We start from the raw sequence: 12,170 nt of genomic DNA, 5'->3' as shown, positions 1-12,170 counted from the left end.
GCAGAAAACCAACATGATGCGGTAGATAAATAATATCCAAGATGTTTTAATCCGCCTCAATGGAAAAGAAAGCCAGCACTGGTGAAAGGCAGGAAAAGTGGTGATATTTACAGAAACGATTAAAAGAAACACCTCCCACTGCGAGTATTTTGCCTCTCCTGTCCTCTAACACGTGTTCTGCACCCGTCTCCTCGCCCCCTCTCTTTACTCACATGGATAATGACGAGAAGGAAAGCAGCTAAGTGGCAGAAAAGTAGGATGCTTTCAGCGCCGACATACATACTCACAAATAAAGTAGATGGGATCCTTTAGTCCTGTCTCGAAAGAACGAATGAGAACAAGACAAAGAGCTGGCACGGGAAACAGACGTCTAAGAGCCCTCCAATGCTGAGACATGCTGAGAAGGAAGACTGTGCGTTCAAAGTTAGTCTTTTGATAAAGGATGCTGGCAGCTGCCAAGTTCATTATGACCAGTTTTGACTTAGCGGTGGCAACGCCATCTAATAGAACAGAAGGCCAGGCTTGGCTATCCCCTTCTTAACAGCAGGGGAACTAAAAGCACTGCCTCTCTGAAGACAAGACGGCCACCAGGTATGCAGAACGAAAACATCTGAGCAGAGCTGCCTTCCGCAGAGCAGTTAGAGTGCCTTGTAAATAAGCAGCACAGGACAAACCCTCAGTCCTGCACGACATTTAAACGAGGCTGCTCTGGCGGCAGAGAGTCAGACAGGCCTCCACGCGGATGGGTGGGCATTGTGTGGCAGGGAGTGAAGGAGAAACAAACTGAAAACTCGCAGGAGGTGAGGTTTGTTTAAATAATAGAAAGTAATTAGGCTGAAGACAAAAATCAGTGATGGCATTTTATAATTACAATTAATTTAAAGGTTAATTTCCTTTGGTGCTAAAATCTTTATTTAAAACATTTACCAGGAAAGGAAATGAGCATGTTACTATCAAGAGGCGCAGAGTGCTTCTGGGAATCCATGCCTATTATCACTGGAAAATTAGGTTAGGCCCAAAGTGGGAATTTCAATTCATTTCTGTGTATAATAGATGGCAGTCTGGCCTCGGAGTCAGCAGGACTGCCTTAGGGCAGAGCAACATTTGCATTTTTTGTTTGTTTGTTTGTTTTTTGGGGGGATTAATTGCAAATGTTTCCCACAAAGAATCCTGGTTTATACATGAACAATCCTGACACAAAAAGAAAATTGGATATGGATTGCTGCCTGTGTAACTAATAGAGTAGATGCAAAAGGAATTCCCAAGAGCACAGAGGCAAAGGGATGCACACAGTCACTCATACATATACCTTCATCATGGAAATAAACTGAATGGGGGCAACAGTATTTCTATGGGCTCCAAGCCCATCCACCCTATTTTACTCTCCTGGATCCCACTTTTTTTCATCACTCTGTTCCCCAATTGGGAATGGTCATGTCTTGAGTATCAGGTTCCAACAGACCCTGTTCTTCAGTTCATCTCCCTAAAAACTTGCTCAGTAAAATCAATGCAAAACAGCAGCATCAGCCAGAGGGGGAACAACTTCTTTACAGGAATTTTTCCCACTCATTATGTCTTCACAGGTCAGTTCATTTTAAATGTTCTATTGCTATTCAGTTCAGTTCACCAGTATGTAAAACAATCCCACAAATATGGAATCGTGCAGATCATAGAGCATTGAAGAATATTAGCAATCACCTGCTTTAATTCCCTGATTTTACAGCTGAGGAAATCATTTAGAGGCGGTGCTGGGAGCCAAACTTGCCTCCCAGGTCCAGGTATACTTTACACATCACTTCACCATGAAACTCGACACAGGTTCTTCCGACACGTTTGTCAAGTAGCCACTCCACATGGAAGGCTGTGTGTTAGTCACTAGGGATGAAGCAGACACTGTCCTTGTCCCCCTGATGCCTACAACCCAGCACACAGTTCACACGAGGAAACACACCAAAGTGTGATGAGCACTCAGATAAGGAGAGTGGGGATGGGAGGACTTACCCCAGTGGCGCCTCAGCCAGCTAAGAGGACTAGGAGATTCTTCCCTGAAGAAATGACATCCCCAATGAAACCTAAAGGATAAGTCAGAGGGATGTGCAGAATTTAACAAAACTAGATGTGCCTTCTCTTAAAAGGATAACTTTTTCACCCATATTGACCAAATGGACCCCATAATTCACACAGGAAGAATCATCTTATGTGTCCTCAATGAACCCCGCGTGGAAAATCTAGTTTCATCTATCCCAAATAGCTAGGAAAATATTAGAGTGACCACTGGACATCCTCATACCTGAAACTGCTATCATTATTCTATAAAGATGATTAATATGAGTCTTTCTTTCTGGAGGCTGAAAAATAATGCAAAAATTGTGTAACCAAAAAGTACAAGGGGAGAAACAGCTCTATCCTGGGGATTTTAGCATCCATGCTTTATTTTTCATTTTCCTAAATATGGATACATCGATGTCCTACACCCTAATTAAAACCTGCATTGAAGTGGGCTGTGCCTTCTAAATATATCCCAGATGTCAGCTGTGAAGACACAGCCAATCATGTCTAACTAGCCTGCCTACAGCTTGTAATAACTGCTCTCTCCAATTTCGACTGAAAGACACATCACATATAATTGAAAACCATTCTCTAAGGGAAGAACAAAACAGAGACCGGTGTATCTAATCGACCCAAATGCCACGGCACAAAGTGATGCCAGGAACCTTGAAAATAAAGGTCATTTCATCACACTCTGCTCGTGATTCCACATCTATTCAAAGTATTAAAAACTATCTGAATACAGTTTTCTGACTCTAGCTGTACAACTTCTTGACTGTCTCACTTCTTAACCACATTTGTCACCACTCACTTCACCACCTACCCCCTTAGCTCCCTTCACCAAGGAGACTCATTTGGATCACCTTCACCATGGAGGAAAAAGGCGTCTCTAAAAGGCACCAGTTCTAACACTCTCTGCCTGACTGTAAACTCCTATTTTCACTCCTTTGGCTCGCCTGCCTCCCTCCTGGAGGACTTTGTCTTCATCTCTGTTTAGGAGCTTCGCTCCATTGGAAGTTTTGCTTATCTTCCTACTCATCATCTCTCCCGGGTGCATAAGAACAGTGATGCTCTTACAGGCACCATGGTTTCCTTCCTTGCGTTCTTCTCCATCAGGCTTGGATTCCCACTATCCTTGCCTGATGCAGCTCAGATGCAGTGTCTCCACTTCTAATCCAGGGCTGCTGCACAACAGCTGGGGAGAGCCCCGAAGCCCACCTGGGTGCTCCCTCTTCCCAACACAGCTTTCACTCCTCTCCTACTGACGCTGTGACACAGTCGCCATGGGACCTGCTGCAAACCCTTCCAAGTGCCTTACGCCTAGTACCCAAAGCTGAGAAAAACCAAAGCTGCTGCTGCTGCTGCTAAGTCGCATCAGTCATGTCCGACTCTGTGCGACCCCGGAGACAGCAGCCCACCAGGCTCCCCCATCCCTGGGATTCTCCAGGCAAGAACACTGGAGTGGGTTGCCATTTCCTTCTCCAATGTATGAAAGTGAAAAGTGAAAGTGAAGTCGCTCAGTCGTGTCCGACTCTTCGCGACCCCATGGACTGCAGCCTACCAGGCTCCTCCGTCCATGAGATTTTCAAGGCAAGAGTACTGGAGTGGGGTGCCATTACCAGACATCAACTCGTCCCATTTTCCCCTCAGAACCTCAAGGGTTCTCCATACCAGCAATTATCCTTCTGTCTTCTAGAAAAGCGAAAGTGTTAGTCACTCAGTTGTGTCCGACTCTTTGTGGTCCTAAGGACTCTGGCCCACCAGGCTCCTCTGTCCATGGGATTTTCCAGGCAAGAATACTGAAGTGGGTTGCCATTTCCTTCTCCAGGGCATCTTTCCGACCCAGGGATCGAATCCAGGTCTCCTGAATTGCAGGGAGATTCTTTACCATCTGAGCCATTACTTCTTGAAGCCCCGCCCAAATCTGAGAGGAATGGTTAAGCTTTTCTTCTCCAAAGCTATCCTTCCACCTAGCCTTGGCCTCATTCCCTCGGCCCAATCCAGGAGACAAGCTTTCCATGTCTTCACTCTCACTCACTCCACTCAAAATTTTCTTTTCCCTACTCAGGGGTCAAAGCCTCACAGACCACAAACCAAGTCAGGTCCAGCCTCTCTCCATCCTTTAGATACAAGGTGATTTCCAAAAATACTTGAAAAATGGAAACTCGGTTCTAGGTAGTTGTTTTTTAATACATACAATATCTTTCCTTTTTTCCTACAATATGTCACATGGGTTACTCCTATTGCTTGCCAGACTATAGTTAGCCAACCATGTGGACACGTGAAGGGTTTCCATAAACCTACCACAGCTTCTGCTGATGACTCACACACTCACATCATTCCACAGAAACCAGTAAATTCTAACACAAAGTTCTCTTCTCTGACCCTTACTCATCTCCATCTACTTTCCTGGCCTGAAAAATTCTCATCCTTTCAGTAAAGAAACTAAACATACAAATCATTCTTTTTGTATAAATCCCTTGCTAAAAGAGACAAGACCTGCATGGTATCCATAAAATGCGTGCATCTAGTCATACACACGCATAACCCTGTGAAGCTGGAATTGTTTTATCTCCACTTCACAGAGGAAGAAAGTCAGGCTCAGAGCAGTTGTGACCTGCCTGTGGGTACAATGGTAGTAAGAAGGGAAAGCATGGCTGAGCCCAGGTCTTCTGACTCCGAAGCCCTCCATCTTTCCACCGCTTCACACTTTCCCTGTGATGCAGCCAGTGGTGGCGTTAGACTGTTAGAAGATGATTCAACAGCAAGACCGTCGTCTCAGCAGAAAACCAGCATGTGCTTCTTCAAATCTCACCTAAGGTACTGGCCACACTGAGAATCAGCAAAAAACAGGCAAAAGTGAAAAGACAAAACAGTTTGTCAAGTGGAAATGTGCATTTCATTTTCATTAAGTTTTTAGAACCAACAGCTTAGTCACTCAAATGATCCCTAAAGAAAGGTTTCATTTGTAGTTTTCAGTGTACTTACATGTGTCTACCGAGCTAAACCACTGAAGATCCGACTGTGACGCGGCCGAGAGAAACATGGAAAACACAACCCTGAGATCCTGAGAAAAGGTCGTTTTCTGAACACGGTTAGCAAGTGGGGCATCTGCTGTGATTTAGCTAATAAGTCTCACTTCATTCAGTGCACGCTTCGCCTGCTGGGAGCCCTCTGCAGTATCACACTTGAGTGACTTTCCGGGTAATGGTGGCGTGAAGCACCCCAACCTACAAAGGACTGTGTTTTCCTAATCAGAAAAAAATAAAAAATAGTTCCACGTCCACTCCAGAGATGTAAGTCCAGACTGAGTACATCAAGCTCACAGAAGAAGCTGAATTGCTGCCCCCTAGTAAATCTGCATGGGAAAAGCAGGGGTTTTTTGGACTTGGACTGTGGTTGGTTATGCTCTGAAATTCCTTTTGCGCCACTGGAGATAAGTACCCTTGGAATCCTTACCTGCAGAGATAATGGATTTACACTCTATTTTCATAGGCCCACAGAAATTCTTTAATGTCTTTCAATGAGCGCTTCCAAATATTTAGGCTTAGCTTTCTGTGAGCTGCCTTTTAAAATTTCCCCCCGTGGTATTTTCCAGCTCTATCTCCAAATGAGTGTATTGACTACTGGGCTTTTGTCATTAATAACCAAGGTACAATTTTATATTACAATACCTCCCCGCCAACATGTATTTTTAAAAAGCAGCCTTAGGTTTGCTGAACTCAGTGTTCATGATTAAAAGGTTTAAATAAAAAGGAAGCTCACAACAGGGGACATATTTGACTGAAGAATATTCCTTCAAAAAGCATTTTTCTCTTACTTGGTAATTTCTAAATTCCACTATTATTAATGTTATCAAATCATAGTTATTAAAGTGATATGGCACTTTACTAATTTAAAATAACTGGGCATTCCTGTGCCTCCACAAGTTAGTAGATAAAAACATACCCATACTGTAGATAGGAAAACTAAGGCAAAGAAAAAACCAACTGCAAAGAAAATAACATTCCCGAGTTGTTTCAAGAGAACCAAAAGCAAACTGCTCCAAAGAGGCAAAGACCAAACAAGTACAAATTTTCTTTTATTTTGTCTCCTTCTACCGTCATGGACCTCTATTCTGTCCATGGAATTCTCCAAGCCAGAATACTAGAGTGGGTAGCCTTTCTCTTCTCCAGGGAATCTTCCCAACCCAGAGACTGAATCCAGGTCTCCTGCATTGCAGCAGATTCTTTACCATCCGAGCCACCAGGGAAGCCCTATAGTCCTATAGTTGTTCCAGACTAAGCACTTCCTTTCTCCCACACTGCACAGTTTAGAAGAATTATAAAGAATTCTTAAGGGTTTTTAGTTTTCTTCTTCCACAACACATGTCTCACCCAGGGCTCTACACTCCTCATTTTATCCTCACACTAATAATATGAGTGTTATAATTCTTGCGTAAGAAAAGTGATTTGTCTAAGACCACACAGCTGGCAACTGGTCAAAGCAGTATTTGAATCCTGATCCTTCCAACATCAGATCTCTGTTCTTTTCCTTACACTCTAGATCTCTGTACCATGGTTTCAGTTACCTGCAGTCAACTGCAGTCTGAAAAGATTAAACAGAATAAACAATTCTTAAGTTTTAAATTCCATCACCTCCACTAGCTTTGTTTGTAGTGATGCTTTCTAAGGCCCACTTGACTTCACATTCCAAGATGTCTGGCTCTAGGTGAGTGATCACGCCATCATGATTATCTTGGTCCTGAAGATCTTTTTTGTACAGTTCTGTGTATTCTTGTCACCTCTTCTTAATATCTTCTGCTTCTGTTAGGTCCGCACCATTTCTGTCCTTTATCGAGCCCATCTTTGCATGAAATTTTCCCTTGGTATCTCTAATTTTCTTGAAGAGATCTCTTGTCATTCCTATTCTGTTGTTTAACTTTATTTCTTTGCACTGATCGCTGAGGAAGGCTTTCTTATCTCTCCTTGCTATTCTTTGGAACTCTGCATTCAGATGCTTATATCTTTCTTTTCTCCTTTGCTTTTCGCTTCTCTTCTTTTCACAGCTATTTGTAAGGCCTCCTCAGACAACCATTTGCCTTTTTTGCATTTCTTTTACATGGGGATGGTCTTGGTCCCTGTCTCCTGTACAATGTCACGAACCTCCGTCCAGAGTTCATCAGGCACTCTAGCTATCAGATCTAGTCCCTTAAATTTCTCACTTCCACTGTATAATCATAAGGGATTTGATTTAGGTCATATCTGAATGGGCTAGTGGTTTTCCCTACTTTCATCAATTTAAGTCTGAATTTGGCAATAAGGAGTTCATGATCTGAGCCACAGTCAGCTCCTGGTCTTGTTTTGGCTATCTGTATAGAGCTTCTCCATCTTTGGCTGCAAAGAATATAATCAATCTGGTTTTGGTGTTGACCATCTGGTGATGTCCATGTGTAGAGTCTTCTCGTGTTGTTGGAAGAGGCTGTTTGCTATGACCAGTGTGTTCTCTTTGCAAAACTCTATTAGCTTTTGCCCTGCTTCATTCCGTGCTCCAAGGCCAAATTTGCCTGTTACTCCAGGTGTTTCTTGACTTCCTACTTTTGCATTCCAGTCCCCTATAATGAAAAGGACATCTTTTTTGGGTGTTAGTTCTAAAAGGTCTTGTAGGTCTTCACAGAACTGTTCAACTTCGGCTTCTTCAGAGTTACTGGTTGGGGCGTAGGCTTGGATTACTGTAATACTGAATGGTTTGCCTTGGAAACGAACAGAAATCATTCTGTCATTTTTAAGATTGCATCCAGGTACTGCATTTCAGACTCTTGTTGACCATGATGGCTACTCCATTTCTTCTAAGGGATTCCTGCCCACAGTAGTAGATATAATGGTCATCTGAGTTAAATTCACCCATTCCAGTCCATTTTAGTCACTGATTCCTAGAATGTCTACATTCACTCTTGTCATCTCCTGTTTGACCACTTCCAATTTGCCTTGATTCATGGACCTAACATTCCAGGTTCCTATGCAATATTGCTCTTTACAGCACCGGACCTTGCTTCTATCATCAGTCACATCCACAACTGGGTATTGTTTTTGCTTTGGCTCCATCCCTTCATTCTTTCTGAAGTTATTTCTCCACTGATCTCCAGTAGCATACTGGGCACCTACCGACCTGGGGAATTCCTCATTCAGTATCCTATCATTTTTCGTTTTCATACTGTTCATGGGGTTCTCAAGGCAAGTATACGGAAGTGGTTTGCCATTCCCTTCTCCAGTGGACCACATTCTGTCAGACCTCTCCACCATGACCCGCCCGTCTTGGGTGGCCCCACACGGCATGGCTTAGTTTCATTGAGTTAGACAAGGCTGTGGTCCATATGATCAGATCAACTAGTTTTCTGCGATTATGAATTCAGTGTGTCTGCCCTCTGATGCCCCCTCGCAATACCTACCATCTTATTTGGGTTTCTCTTACCTTGGTCATGGGGTATCTCTTCATGGCTTCTCCAGCAAAGCGCAGCCGCTGCACCTTACCTTGGATGAGGGGTATCTCCTCACGGCCGCCCCTCCTGACCTTGAATGTGGAATAGCTCCTCTCGGCCATCCTGCACCCACGCAGCCGCCGCCACTTGGACGTGGGGTTGCCCCTCTCAGCCGCCAGCCCTGACCTCAGGCATGGGGTAGCCATTCTGAGTCCTGTGATGAAATTTCACACCATCCTGCTCTGTCCCTCCAGTAACATAAATCATCACTTTGTCCAGCATATTCATGCTGTGGATGCTACCTATCCATTAGTACAAAGAGGGAAAAAAGCAAAGTATTGTGTAGATACACGGTTCAGCACTGTTCATGGTTCAAGAATCCATTAAGGACCTTGAACTGCATTCTATGGATAAGGAAGGACTATTGTACCACTCCACTTCTGACCAGAAGAGAAATTCTGCCTCAGTAAAAGGGTTTTAATGATAAAAAAAAAAATAGAGATTAAATCATAAGAGGATATAGAGGCACCTTCAAAGCATATGACTAACTGAAAGAAACCAATCAGAAAAGGCTAGAAACCATAGGAGTTCAGGTATATGACATTCTAGAAAAGGTGGGCTGACTCAACAGCTTGGAGTTGGGATCATTTGGAGGTACCTGTCTTAGTGTTGATGCTGACTGTCAGCTGGGACCTCAGACACCCTGTTAGCCAAAATCATATCCAAGGGTCCTTTGTTGATCTCTTCATGTAGGCTTGTTTGGCCTTCCCAGTTTGGGCATGACGGTTGTGTTCCAAAAGAGAGCACCCCTGAAAAGCAAAGGGAAGTGCATGACATTTACTGGAGACAGTAAAAAGATCAATGGTTGCTAGAATTTAGGGGAGAGGGAGGGATTAAAAGGGCTTCCCTGGTGGCTCAGAGGGTAAAGAATCTGCCTGCAGTGTGGGAGACCTGGGTTTTATCCCTGGGTCGGGACGATCCCCTGGAGAAGGAAATGGCAACCCATTCCAATATTCTTGCCTGGAGAATCCCATGGACAGAGAAGTCTGGCTGGCTACGGTCCATAGGACTGCCAAGAGTCAGACACGACTGAAGCGACACTGCAGGCATGCACCACAGGGATTAAAAGGCAGAACACAGAATAATTTTAGGGCAACGAAACTATTCAGTATGACACCAAAACTGTGGATACATGTCATTACAAGTCTGTCGAAACCTGCAGAATTTAAAACCAAAGTGAACCCCAATGCAAACGCTGGACTTGGAATGATAAGGACGCGTCAAGGCAGGTTCATCAGTTGTCAAATGCACCACGCTGGTGTGGGATGCTGACAGTAGGGGAGGTTGTGCACATATTGGGGCTGGGGCAGGGCACAACTCTCAGTACTTCTCAACTTTGCTGCGGACCTAAAACTGCTCTGAAAAATAAAATGTTTTTTAAAAATAAAAAGATTTCCCCACTAAACAGACATCATGGATTTTATGTCCCGTGTTCCAATTTCTACCTGTAACACTTAGGATTTAAAACGAGAATAAAAACTAGCCAAACTTAAACCAGCAGAATAAGATATTAGAGACAAGTAAAGATATCCTCAAATATCTCAATTCAGTTTCTAGGTTCCTCTCTTTCTCCTTCCTGTCATCTATCTTGTCAGCATTTTTGTCGTTTTTGCCTCTTTTGGCCCCACCACATGACCTCCACGTCCAGGAATGAAAAAGAAAAAACAAAGTTTTTCACAGCACTCTTAGTGTGAATGTCTGCTGTCACAGTTACCATTGCTTGAAAAATGCAGTGGTATAAAACAACAGTGATTACACTCGTGGACCGTGGGCTAAGAACCCAGACAAGGCACCGCAAGGACAGCTGGTCTGTAATCCCTGGTGTCAGAGGCCTCAGCTGGGGAGACTCCAACACTGGGTTGACTCAGCAGCTTGCAGCTGGGATCATTTGGAGGCACATGTCTGGGTGTTGATGCTGACTGTCAGCTGGGACTTCAGACACCCTGTTAGCCAAAATCATATCCAAGGATCCCTTGCTGATCTCTCCACATGGGCTAGTTTGCCCTTCCCAGTTTGGGCATGATGGCTGTGTTCCAAAAGTGCATCCCTGAAGAGCAAAGGGAAGGAAAGGAAGTGCGTGACATTTTTTTGATCTAGCCTTAGAAGTCATAGAATGTCACTTCTACCACACTCTGTGGGTCCTAGTGGCCACAAAGTTCTACCCAGGTTCAACAGGAAGGGATAAAGACCCAAACCACAGGACAGGTTGAGTGTCAAGATCACACTATAAGCAGATACGGAATTCAGGAGATCTTGTTGCAGCCATTTTTGGTAATATAATCTACTGTAGTAACTCTCGTTATATCTCATTGTACCTCAAATATCTAGGTGTGTAAGGCATTTGAATGTGGCTTTTTTTGCTTATGTTTAATGCTTTTATAATGCAGTAAAATTCACATAATATAAAACATACTATTTTCACCATATTTAACTCTACAGTTCAGTGGAACTAAGTACATTCACACTGTTGTGCAACTCTCATGATCATCCATCGCCCGAATTTTTTACCTTCCTAAAATGAACCTCTTTCTCCAGTAAACACGAACTCCCCATCCATCCCCGCTCCCCACCAGACCCCACCCCGCCGTCCCTGGCATCTATCAATGTACTTTCTGACTCTCTGAACTGTTCTAGGTATCTTGTATAATATGTCTGCACCAAATGTATATCGGTGCATCTGAATCCTTGGTTAGAATTTCTTTCATATCTTTATTTCTGACTATCTGAGATTACGAACCACATAATGGCAGGGACACCCGTGCTGAGCTAATTTACATGACCTCCATCACAGCACTTTGTACCTGACAATCAGGATATAATATTATTACTAATAATAATTGCTGATAGATGCATGCACTTGAGCTATCATCATTTTTTTACCTTTTCAATGTGTTACAGAAAACCTCCACACTAACCATAAAGACATATAGCATCTTAATTGTGCAAGTGAATTTTATTGCTCCAATTAGGTCTTGGTTGCTTCAAAGGAGTATATAATTTCTTCTTCCAAGTTAATAGATTTGTGTAAAGCAATAATTGAATCTCACAGTTGGGGGTGGGGGAATCACTGCCTTGAAGAAACTATCTTTTTGTCTCCCCAATTAGCTACTTCTGGTTTAATGGATTATTAAAAGGTTTATATTAGTAATCTGTATAAGACCTTGAACATGAGTATGTATCTCTTCTGAAAAGTTGACTAATTATAGCAATTGTCCCTTTCTAGTTGATTTCATAGGTGGCTTTGATTCTTACGGCTATCAGGGGCCTCAGAAGACATCTCATTTACAACTGCAGCCTATGTACATGTGAGTGCTTTACTTTGGCAGTATTCTTCTGGGATACTAAAAGGTGATTGAGCAAATGTTATTGTAACACAAAAGAGATGGCATGTGGCTTTCCTTCAGTCATAATTTACCTCCAATACTTTCTCCTCTATTAATGTTGTTTTGACTGAGATAACTCTAGTTAACATTTTGTTCATAATTTTTACAAAATTTATCAGGAAAGCCATCTCTAAAGTTACTTTTAAAAGTATTCTTACATGTGTATCAACTACATAGCTAAAAATTCAATATACTATATAATTTCTTTGAATTACCCAAAA

General features: G+C 43.0%; 1 protein-coding gene across 1 annotated transcript in view; it reads left to right on the top strand.

The window, feature by feature from the left end:
* The window catches only part of NKAIN2 (sodium/potassium transporting ATPase interacting 2), a 568,299-nt gene extending 556,424 nt beyond the window's left edge, over positions 1-11,875 (top strand). Inside the window, exon 4 of the mRNA XM_055432988.2 lies at positions 11,790-11,875. Coding sequence (XP_055288963.2) covers positions 11,790-11,875 — 86 coding nt within the window. The remainder of the gene's footprint in view (positions 1-11,789) is intronic.
* The last annotated feature ends 295 nt before the right edge of the window (positions 11,876-12,170 follow it).

Source organism: Moschus berezovskii, chromosome 10 (genome assembly GCF_049115385.1).
Source record: "Moschus berezovskii isolate FMDL1 chromosome 10, NW_MosBer_1.0, whole genome shotgun sequence".
In the NCBI taxonomy this organism is placed as follows: domain Eukaryota; kingdom Metazoa; phylum Chordata; class Mammalia; order Artiodactyla; family Moschidae; genus Moschus; species Moschus berezovskii.
Note: the sequence above shows the minus strand (reverse complement) of the source record. Positions and strands in the feature narration are given on the sequence as shown.